General features: G+C 35.4%; 1 protein-coding gene across 1 annotated transcript in view; it reads left to right on the top strand.

Moving 5' to 3' along the window:
- The first annotated feature begins 3473 nt into the window (after positions 1-3473).
- The window catches only part of grm6a (glutamate receptor, metabotropic 6a), a 55967-nt gene continuing 46871 nt past the window's right edge, over positions 3474-12569 (top strand). Inside the window, exons 1-2 of the mRNA XM_016556216.1 lie at positions 3474-3777; positions 11847-12452. Coding sequence (XP_016411702.1) covers positions 11895-12452 — 558 coding nt within the window. The 5' untranslated portion in view covers positions 3474-3777; positions 11847-11894. The remainder of the gene's footprint in view (positions 3778-11846; positions 12453-12569) is intronic.

Raw genomic sequence — 12569 nt, 5'->3', positions numbered from 1 at the left:
TCGCGCTCTTATTTCAAGGTTGTTGTTAAAGCTGTGGTTATTTTAACGGTTTCCTTCGTACATTCGGTTCAACGACATTGTTAAAACACATTTCTCATTCAATGGAACTGTGCGTATGCTATATATAGACACTTAAATTTTTGCTCCGTCCATGCAATAAATGCGCAGCCTTCGACTGCTCAGGTAATGTCGTCGGTATGACCGAGAGCCATTGAAAAACTACAGAAAAGTAAAACTACTTCACTTTAGCATTACTGGCAACGAGTAGCTACTAAGGAGAGATCACACATCAGGTGCTCAAAAAATGTGTCGGTGAAACGAACGGAGCGCGAGCGCAATGCTGTGAAAGTCACTGGCGGTAAATAGTGGAGCGCGTGAAGGAGAGATGCGAGGCACGAACACTGTTCAAGGTCTCCATTAATTCCTGCTTGTAGTAATTTAATGTGTATATATTTTGAAAGCATTGAATCGCTATAGAAATCGCGATTCATTCGATTATTAGCTTTTTAAATCGATTACTGTCCGAAATCGGCGATTCACGATTCAAAAATCCATGTTTCAAGATCGATGCATTGCATCATCAGGGTTTGTAATCGATGCATCGAGAAAATTAGTGAATCGTTCGTTACACCCCTAGGTAACACAGATGCAAACGTCTATAAAAGCCATATTTAGGCTATAATATCACAAGAATTGTGCTTGCTGGCTTAATAGCTTTTAGTAGTGTAACAACAAGGGAAATATGCAAATAAAAAAGGGGTAGGCCACCAGCAGCTATTTTTTCCATTTCAAGCAATGGTTATCAATGAAAGTAAGAACGTGAACTGATCTGGATCGTTTTCGGCTATGGTTTGGCGCTTTAATCACCACTGAATAATTCAGACTCTCTTGGCTGGCCTGTTCAGAGAGCTGAGGGTGAAGGTTTTGAGTCCTACAATGAACCCAGTGATTCGCTAGCCATTTTCTGGAAGAGCAGCTTTTCAGAGTCATGTATCTTAAAACATATTTCATGTGCTTATTTATTAGGTCTGATGTACAGGAGCTCCAAAAACTATCTGGACACCGAAGCCACACTTTTGGCTAAAATGTAAACATTTGCGTTTTAAACTAATCGGCGTCTGCAAATAAATGCTGCTTGGGCTTTTCTCAAAAGGACTAACTTGGTTTTTCATTTGTATTAACTTTTGTGATTTTTTTTTTGTCAGTTCTCTTCAAGTTCAAAAAAGAGAAACCACAGGTGTCATTCATCACAACTGTTTTATTATTTTAAACACTGTTTATTATTTGGCGAAATGCTTTGCTTGAAAAGTGTGTATGTGCAATATTTCAGGAACAGATTTTTAATCGCAGTAAACCGTGAACGGCTGCTTTCGTGTTAAGCGGGCAGTTCCAGGTCGTGGAACATCCCCCTTGAGTTTATGCAATTTTAATATCTTCAGACCCTGCACAGTTTCCCGATTGCGCTAAAAATACAACACTGGAATTACTTATGCATGAACTCACAGAAGAATGCTGATGTCTACTTTAACTCTAAAATGCATGCTTGACCTGAGCGTTTTTGCTATTTGTTTCACATTAAGTGTTCTTTACGTCATTAAGTTGTCTTTGGTCATATTGTTTTAACATTTGGTTTACCATTTTATATTCAATTTGTATTAATATTTTTTTGTGGGTAAAAAAGTATATATTTTTATTTAATTTCCCATCTGTTGTCTCTATATGTAATGTTATAGGCAAAGTCAACTACAATGCCCATGCTCAAATTTATATTTAGTAGGGTAAATAAACTGCACTTGGGTTCTCACTACTCTCGCCTTCAGTGGACTGAATTCGTTACAGTAGGAAAGTATGCAGCAAGATGTTATTTAGCAGATGTTTTTTCTAAATTGATTTACAGTGAATTTCTTTCAGTTGACAACCTCCCTTAACGAGCTAAATGAGGGCATGCCATTGACTTAAAACCCCCAATACCATAACAGAAAACCCTTTGCATTTTTAAAGTTTTAAAAAGTATTATATTAATCATTCTTCCATATAAAGGCATCTCCAAATGTCCCCAAATGAATTTAGCTACAAATGTGTTCCCAAACCAAAGTATGTATATCAAAAAATCTCAAAATTATCTTCAATATATTTAATTGACAAACTTTCTATAGACAACAAGCATCAAATTACATATTATGCATATATGTCTTCAAAATTCAGATATGTGTTCACTAAAGTTGAAAAAGTGAAAAAGCATAATAGGACCCCTTTAAGATGTGCAGGTGTGCAAGGAGAGAAACCTTGAGAGGAACCAAGTTTGGGGAGCCCATTCAACTGGCACATATGTAAATGTACATATGCTAAAAATTATTACTTACATAATGTGTAATAGTATAGCAGATGTTTACTGAATAAATGATTAAATAATTTTATGTTATGCTACAGCAGAATCTTATTTGATTCTTACAAGATTATTATTTTATCCTTGTTGGTTCCAAATTAAGACAGATGGATATTCCTTTATGAATATGTTTTGACAAAGATTTGACCAGTATGTGGACTTTTTATCTGTTTCTGGCAAATCATGGAACTAATAAATATTACAAATATTTATTTTGCTAGACATACCATGCGTGTTCTGTTGAGACTGATTTTTACTATTTTATGTTTTCATGCTTGTGCACAGTGATGTATGGATCAATTACTTTATTTTTATTTATTTATTTAGGCCTGCATCTATAAATTATTTACTTATTTTAAAAAAATACATTAAAATGTGTTGCATAACCAACATTCTGCAACCCATTTTGTTGTAATTTGACAAGAAAACCATAAAACAGAAAGGACACAAATGAGTGAAAAATATATTTTGACCTTGAAAAAGGCATATTTTGTTTGGGTCAAATGGAGTGACTCTAAAAAACGTAATGGTAACAAATTACAATAAGATTCTGTTAGTTTACTACATCAGTTTGCATGAACCAACAATGAAAAAGCTAACACTTTAAATTAGGGAACAGGTATTCACTATTAACTAAGGGTTTTCCCTCAATAAACTCTGCTTATTGATAGTAAAGGTAGTTGTTGTAGTAGTTATTTTTAGGTGTTGGGTATGGTTAGAATATGATCATACAGAATAAGGCATGCTTTATAAGTAATAATAAATAACCAATATGCTATAGTAATTACATGTTTTAAACTAGACTTCAATAGGCTTTTTTCTGAGCTAATCAAAACACAGTAAATGTCTGTTGAAGCTTCATCCCCACGTTTTACCCTACAAAGTAGCCTAACAGGTCCCCAGCAAAAAATATTGTAGAAAAGTACAGTAAAAGAAATGAAAATAAACAGCAACACCCCAAACAGAGCATGAGGACTAGAGTGACCAGCACAAACTGCATGACAGCATACATAGAGAGAGAGAGAGAGAGAGAGAGAGAGAGAGAGAGAGAGAGAATCGAGCGTTTAAGAGATTTGATAGAGATTAGAAGCGGCACAGTGTTGAGAAATATTTTATGTTCGATACGAATCTCATTTCACGGTGAAAAGGCAGAGAGCGCGCGCGAGGACGCGGACGGAGCTGCGGAACGCACGACTGAATGAATGAAACGATGAAAAATAGCTCTGGGCTTTCTGTAAACAGGTCATAGGTGATCTCAGCAGGTCATAGGTGAACTAAACAACTGCCAAAAGCTTCAGGTGGTTTGAGCGAGTCGTAATGTCTTCGAGGGTTTGAGGAGAGGTCGTGGATGTCTCGACAAGTTGTCGAAAGTTCAGCATCAGGATGAACAGGTACAAAATCGGACTATAATGTTTATATTTGTGTCGTGCAATGTTTTTACAATAGCCTATGTCGTTTGCTTCCACAAAGTTTATTCGGTTTTGTATGTTTTAAGTTATTATAACATTTACACAGTGCACGGACAAAAATGCCATGGTATTAGTGTTTTTTTTCTCCTTCATTTTATTTTATATACAATCCTACATGTAGAACTTTTAAAAAACGATGTAAATGCAGTACTAAATTAATTATATGGTGAATATCAATCATACATATATCAAGCTACCATGGTATTAGCCTTGGAGTAAATGCTACATGAATATACAGTACTTAGGATTCAGCACCTTGTATCAAAGTACCATGGTAATGCCATCTGATTCCATCATTATAAATGGTTTTTGGGACAAAGAAACATATTTTGGGGCACTAGTATTGGTCATACTATCCTATTATTTGAAGTACAATAAACATACCTTGAATATGGTAAATGCATATGGTAATCATTCAGTACTATGATATACATTATGACATTTATACATAATATATTTATTATTTACCATTATCAGATTATATCTCTGTATCATTTTACGTTTTGTAAAAGTGCATAGGCAAAACAAATGTGTTGGGCATTGTATAATGTAACACATTTTTTTTTAAGTGACTGATGGTCGTTGTTACAAAGTTATTTGTTACAAAGTTGAATAAGCAACCCCTTATTCGACTTTTTTTTTTTTTTTTCTGTCATTCCCATCATGTTTTAAATGTATTTATGCTATCTTAATAGTGATTGTTAATGAAACTGTCATTCAAATGCTGCTGAAATAACAGATATTCCACAATGTTTGCATATAGTCCAAACAGAGCAATCTCAATCTCTCTTGTTGGGAAAAAAGCCATAATAATTTTGTTCACATTTAATAATGTGTGATTTATCAACAATTCAATTCTGTTTGGCTTTTTTTTATTTGATATGCCTCTGTTATGCAGAATTTAGTGGGTAGTGAGCACTATATGTATAAGTATTTGAAGGTTTGCATTAATGCATGCATTATTTCATAATGTAGATTATCATAGACTTTGACGTGTCCATCACGATTACACAAAAGAGGAGTTAAGTAGCTCTTGTAAGGCTTTGACACTCATTGCAATGTAGATGACTTTTGTGCTCTTTTGTGCATTTGTCTTGAAACTCCTTTTTTCTGCTTTCCATGTCCTGTGGGATGAATTCCTAGTTTCTTAATCCATGCTATGAGGTCTGTCGAGTCTCTTTGAATTATCATTGCAGCCCTGAACCCCCTGTCGGCTGTGTCATGCTTCTGTGCATGAGAGGTCAGCATTTAAAAGTCTTCCGTTTGTGTGAACAATGTCATATGTCGTCAGGGATGTTTGCAAAAGTGTTGTAGCTGCTCCCTGTGCCCTCTCACATAATGTCAAGAATTCACAGTGTGTGATCTTCATCTGATAATGTGTGTGCTCTGTGAGATGGCCCTAGAAAAATCCGCAAGAGTTCATGTGAAATCCTTTATGACAGAAGTGATTTATATATTTTTTTTGCACATTGCAAGTGCTTATTTCCCTATGCAGGAGATTTTTATTTTTACCCCCAATCACCTGAGCCATAAAAGCTGTATATGGTGAGACTAATTACTCTTGATCAGCAAGAAAATTACGTAATGACAACTCTGAATGGCTGATGGCGCCACAAGAATGCATAGGCTATAATCTCTTCACTAGTGACTGTTCTGAGCCATGATGCCAAGCAGATTGGAAAAATTCATGATTTTGTATGTATTTTATTTTTTAACACAATATACACAGCAAGGAGAACAAACAAAGCAACAACAATAATAGCAAAATAAATAAAATAAATACAAATGTGAAAATAAATTAAAGAACTGGCTTTGAAACAGTACTCAGAAATTGCACAATTGTAAATTTCACAAAATAACAAAGAAACCGCAAGTAACACATTGAATTAAACATGACATTTTAAAATAGAAAGACTGAAATAGTATTTTTTTTGTAAAACATACTCCAGTAATCTTTGTTTTATTTCCATCTTTGAAAACCTTTTTTTTTTTACAGTGAAGAATATAAAAAAAGAGTTACAGTAAGAACTTTACATAAGGGTCAACTGACCCTTTGGAAAGACCCGCCTCTCTTAGTTACTGTTGCTACGTCTAACAAGCCATGCTGCTCTCACACCACGCATCATGTTCTGACGCAGTGACAAATACATCGCGAAGCAAAGAGGAAACTGACAACGTGCCAACAGACAAGACAGAGCAGGTTACTTTTGGTATGAAACAAAGATTCGGCTTTCAAATTTCGTCATTTTTTAAAGAAATTCAAACAATAAATACCGATTTGTGGCTCTTTAATGTGTCGTGACAGATCGCTGTAGCGCCTCAGTTCAAGCGGTACGTGAGCTGATCACCTCTTCCACTTTACTAGTTCTAGCACAAAATAAACATGAATGAACATCAGAAGGTATTTGTTTCAAAAGACATCAATACACGCCATTTCTCAATTTCAAGTCCGCTGACATTAATCTACTTTCCTGTCTGGTTTGTTTGTCGGACAAAAAGGCGGATTCAGCGTTATGATTGATCAGATCATCTGTCAATCAAACTCCTGGCAAAGGGGGCTTGAGGAAATATAGAAAGGACTGAGTGTTTGAAATCGATAATGTGAGTTAGCCTAAAAAAATCATGCTGAAGTCAGTGAGTTTTTTGAATGGACTTTTTGGTTAAATGCCTTGGTTGGTGGTGAATACAAGCTCAAGATATTTTCACATTTTATTCTAAGATAAAATACATCAATAATACCCCCATTTCATAAAAAAAAAAAAATGCTTTAATTGTCTTGAAAAAGGCAGAGGTTGTCAGGGACGTTAAACGTTATCATGCCGAACCGGTAAACTCATCTACTTACTTGTCTGTCTATACAGCCTCTTTGTGTTTATAATAGCACTCATTCAAACTATTCTAAAATGTTCAAGTTAAATGTTTTTAAATAAAAATGGAAAGAGTTGTCGGCATCTTATTGGTGGTGATGTTAAAGTCATGTGATCATGTGTTCGTTTATAGCCTATATGCTTAGCTCCAACATTTATAAATGTTGTGTTCATTTGTGAAGATTAAACGTGTAAGAATTATATTTCCTGCAATAATCCAAAAGCCAATGGAACTTGCGTTTTGTCTGGGGAACCAGGGTGATGGTAACTTCCGGGTTGGCTTACAAAAATGTGTCTTCACTCCGGCACTCTATATTTGGGTTTTCCAGAATGCTGATTAGGTAGCAAGAAAATCCCAAATATCGCACATCCTTATAAGACTGTTTTAGGAGTTACATTTTGTAACCAAAAAGCCGTGCATGTACAGTGGCATTGGTTGTTCAACATAGACTCTGTCCCAAATTGCACACTTGAAGTATATTTCTTGTGATGGTCGTCCCTTGTATGTGTCAGTGAATCCACAGAGACCGTAGCGTGTCTCATTTGCCATTTTGTGATTCTGAAGGGATCTCTTATAGGCCGCGGCACTCCCTCGATGCGCCCTTTTGCCTGATGCGGACTATTACCTGCCATTTAATGCACCATTACGTCACCAAAGTGTGCGGCATTTCAGACTTGGCTGTATTTTGCTGCGCATCTATATCACAATGCGGGATTTGCTGAATTTCCTCTTTCCATTTTTTCCTGAACAAGAAGATGAATGAGGTTTCAAAATACTCCCCGTGTCCGTTACAACTATTATGGACAGTCTATTGCAAAGCTTATTTCTGAACCGCTGACCTCATTGTTGCAGAATGGTCCATCTTAATCCAGGTACATTGAACACCCTTTTTTGTGCTGGGTCACTTTGACTCTGTCTAGTCTATCATTTCGGAACGAGTTCTCTCAAACTTCTCTCTAACGGCTCCTAATGGATATCAGCTGCAAGATTTAGGTCTATTACCAAGGAAAAAAGGCCCCCAATGATTTGTTGTATTATCCATTATTCCAGCCCTTCATTTCTGAAGAGTGATCACATTATCTTGAGTAAGTATGTCACGCTGGGAATGACCTCACCATTTGTCACCAGCCCAGACACCCGAATGGGCATTAATAGTTTCAGCTGATGAATTTTAAAAAGCATTAACTGAGACTCTGTCTACGAAATGAAATTGGGATTTTGGTTGAACATGATATAAAAATATATCATGTTTTTGGCAGAGGGATTAAAGAAATTGTGATAAGAAATGATCTTTTTTTTTTTTGCAGAGGCCAATCTTTCTACTTTAAATCAAGTCCATAGAGTCATATAATACTTAAGTTAATTGCATATATTGAAGGAAAAGCAAAGAAACTCACAGTGAATGACAGAAGTCCAGTATAATAGTCTGCAGACTGCTATTATTGACTGCATATTAGCTGTCTCTGATGTGCAAATGATTTAGAAAGTGCTTTCCTCTCCCTTTGAAATGCGTCATAAACATGCTGCTTTTTATCATTCACTTGGGGTGGGCTTTTCATTGGTGGCTTTTATTGCTTGTTTACAGGTTTGAATGCACAAAGCGATCTTGCGTTTACTTTAATGCCACATTACCGCATGCGTTCGCTGCACTGCGAGTGCCAACCGTACGCAGCCCTTCACAAACAGTGATTACTGTGAGTAGATGATGCCACCATGGATTATTGAAACAGCCCATTATGTTTAACAGCTTCAAATGATGTTTTATCACCGTGAAAATGATATTTACCAGAGAGAGTGCAGGGAAAAGCTTGTCTTCTTCGATTATCGTCTGACATCGTGCCACTGCCACTTCAGTGCCAACCCAGAATCAAATTACTTCTCATGAGGAAATGAACCCACTTTCAAAACAATTAGTTTGCAATATGAAATATGTCTTTTAATTTCAGAAATAGCAGTGGGGTGCTTTGGTACACTCAAGCACACACATCTCCAGATCATGTAAGGGAAAAAATAGTCGATAACAGTAAGGGAGACTATAGATATTCAATCTGATTTGTGTTAGCTGAATGAATTTAAAGGGAAACCGTTTGGCAGGCAGGCAGGCCGAGGAGCAAGCATGTGAACGGTTTAGGATTTGATTAGGCTATTCGAAGCAAATGCAATCTCCAGTTTCTACTGTAAATGCAATCAGGGCTCATAAGGAACTGGAACAGCAGCGTTCGATATCTGAAGTTGCTGCTGAACACCTGTCACTGAGTAGATGTTGCAGTTTCGAAGCAACTGCAGCAAAAAGCAGATGCCGCCGTTACAGCTATGTGCTCTGGAGTGTGATGTAAAATTTTCATCAAAATGTAATGCCTCGCTACTAAGAGGTTCTGAAAGCTGTCAGATGCAGCTCCAATGATTTATCATTCCACTCTCGTACATAAACCATGGCTTGTGTTCGGAATGGAATTCTTGTGTACTGTTGACGGCATACTGCACAATATGTACTGCCTGTTTTTTTAAACAGCATTCAGTATGTCATGAGAAACATTCACACAGTAGCATGCTAAATTATCACATCATTCACTACACTGTGTGTTCTATAAAGTAAATGTAATATTGTGCATTTTGAATCCAAGTTTGTATAAAAATTGTGTTGGTTTTTGACTTTGGCAGTCTGATTCAGTAATCAGTACAGGGGGTGATGTAAAAATCTGAAATCTGAAGGTCATATTAAGCTTTTTACCTTCATCATTTTATGCAACTTATCAAATGCCTTTTATGGTTATATTTCATGTTTTTACTTTTGACCTAATAAAGTTCTTCAAAAAGTAATGCATTTGGTTACCAATGATACAACAAAAGGTATTCAGAGTAAGCCATATGTAAAATATATGTGTAAAGAAAGCAAAGAAAAATTTAAGTAAATATTGCTTATGTCTCAACATGTGTCATTTCCAGTCAAACTTTGCCAAATGATAATATTTAAGAAATAATATTATTTACTATTATCATTTTATTATGAAAAATATTATTTATTAAAAATAAGAACAAAATATGTAGTTAGGATGCATACATTTCTAGTTATTAAATTAGTCTAGTAAGACAAAGGAATTATCTTTATCTTCAAAAAATGTAATTTCCACAGCAGTGTTATTTTAGTATCATTGAGATACTATTATAGTTTTTATTAATTAAATATATGAATTAATATTTTGAATTGTATTTATTTTTATATTTTCAGTTTTTCTTTTAATTTTAATTAAAGTTTCAGTGATGTTGTTGTGCTTTCTATTTTTTAGTAGCTTTTGTTTATTTTATGTCTATATAGTTTTTATTCATTTTATTTCAGTTATCGTTATTTTAGTACATCAAGTAAAATTAAAAATATATATTTTTAATATTTTATTTTAATAGCTGGCCAATCAGAGCACACCTCGCTTTTTCAGACCGATGAGCTTTGTAAAAATCGACGCGTTTCAAAAAGGCGGGGCATAGAGGAGAAACAATAATGTACAGTATGTGGAAAATAATGTGTTTTTTTCACTTTAAACCGCATAAACACATTTCATTACACCAAATACACAAAATAATGTTCTTTTTAGCAGCATCAATTTAATTGATGCTGCTAAAACCCCTTTAATTTAATTTTAATTTTTTTTAGTTTTGTAAATTAATAACCATGTTCCAGAGAATGTATGAAACAAAATCATTAGAGACATACTTAAATTGGTTGATTCAGGCAGATGACAGGCATGTATGTCCACTGTTGAACATTGTATTTTCTGAAAGTCTGCAGGGACAAAATAATTGAAAATAATCTAAGAAATTGTTTGTCTTTCCCCAGTGCAGCTCTCTTTGCATCTCGGAGTAACTGTATGATCATCCTATAGACTAGAGCTTTATTTCTATACGCTCTCAACATCAAAGTTAACTTTTCTCCTATTGAAGTTTTAGCTACTGGCTACAGTCTCTCCCATTCTTAGCTCAATTCCATCTTTTCTCTCTGCTTTCTGAACAAATTCAGTCTTTCATTGACCTTTGAACCCTTTGGAGAGTCACTCATTCCACAGCTGGTCTTACAATCACTACACATCAGAGCAGTTGGGCTCCATTCCCCAGAGCTTCACCACATGCCAGATTATATCACTCTCCATTCACAGCGTTTCAGTGCAGTGCCGTTCCCAGTGGACGCTTTGAGAATGAAACCTGCGTCTTTAAAGCACATTGTATCTGGTCTTGTTTATGATGTGTTATCCACTGTGCATGAATAGTTAAGAGAGTGCTAGAAATTCAAATTACTTTTTTCAAGTGTTTTTTAGTGTTCCAACACTTTTTCCATGTAACATTATTGTAGAATCATTGTCATGAGAATGTTGTGAATCTACTGAATTCAGCAGGAAATGTGCATTGCAAGAATGTAGAGTTAAAACTCAAAAGGTTGACAAAAGTGACATAAAAAGTTTTAAGTTGATTATTTACTGGCCCAAGTCAAAAGTACATGCAAAACTTCCATGCAAGAGATTAATATTTAGAATTAGGGCTGCGTAAATTATTGAAATAAAACCAAAATCACAATATAGCAATTAAAATAAAAAGAAAGTAAGACTAATTATTAAGACTAGATATTAAGAAATTAAGAATACATATTTGTATTATTATTGTAGTATTTTTCTTAAATATATTTTTAATATATGCTTTTTTTACATTTGTATTACAGTGCAATTTTATAATTCTAATATTTCTTATTTTATTTAAACATTGCAATAATAATTGTTCTTAAAAATAAAAGTGTTATTTTTTTGTTTAATATATAATTTAATAAATATTTATATCCGTACTTAATATGTATATATATATATATATATATGTATATATTACAGTGTAACTTTATAATATAATTTTATTTTATTTAACCTTTTTGTTTAATATTATTATTAGTAGTATTAGTATACTATTATTATAGTAAAATTGATATTATGCAGCCTTACGAACAAAAAGAGAAAAAAGCATTTTAAATTGCAATCACAATTTTACTAAAACTTAAAGAATAGGCAATTAAAATTTTAAAAAAGAAATCATCACATAATTGCACCCCTATTTTTCCTCATGTACATATTTTTGTTTATCTCTGACAGGTTCCTCAGATAGTGGATGAACACTTGCGTGTTTGATTCCTGGTCATTATGACATCACATCCTCCTCTGTTCTCATTGGACCATCAGGTCGGGATGTTCCGGGTTTTAAGCTGGAGCAGTTGTCACTCTACCACATGGCCACGCCTCCTGTGGATTCTGTGGGTGTGGCTGAGCCCATGTTCGTCAGTTCACCAGCACTCGCACCCACATTCCATCAAAATCCCGGGGGACATCACCTTGGGGGGCCTTTTCCCGGTCCATGCCAGGGGTCATGCAGGGGTCCCATGTGGAGAAATAAAGAAGGAGAAAGGAATCCACCGGTTGGAGGCCATGCTGTACGCACTGGACCAGATCAACAGCGACCCAGAACTGCTGCCCAACATCACACTAGGGGCCCGCATCCTCGATACATGTTCCAGGGACACTTACGCTCTAGAGCAGTCTCTGACATTTGTCCAGGCCCTCATTCAGAAAGACACGTCTGACATCCGCTGCTCCAACGGCGAACAACCGATCATACGCAAGCCTGAGCGCGTGGTGGGTGTGATAGGGGCGTCAGGAAGCTCAGTGTCCATCATGGTGGCCAATGTCCTGCGGCTGTTTGAGGTGAGAACTCATCTTAAACATATGACAGTGAGTGAGTGAGTGAGTCTGTGCAACATTCAAAATTGAAGAATTGGCTCCAACTATCTATCTATCTATCTATCTATCTATCTATCTATC

This window comes from Sinocyclocheilus rhinocerous, unplaced genomic scaffold (genome assembly GCF_001515625.1).
Source record: "Sinocyclocheilus rhinocerous isolate Xijiao unplaced genomic scaffold, SAMN03320098_v1.1 scaffold797, whole genome shotgun sequence".
NCBI classification, from domain to species: Eukaryota; Metazoa; Chordata; class Actinopteri; order Cypriniformes; family Cyprinidae; genus Sinocyclocheilus; species Sinocyclocheilus rhinocerous.
This window is presented reverse-complemented; position numbering and strand designations above follow the sequence as displayed.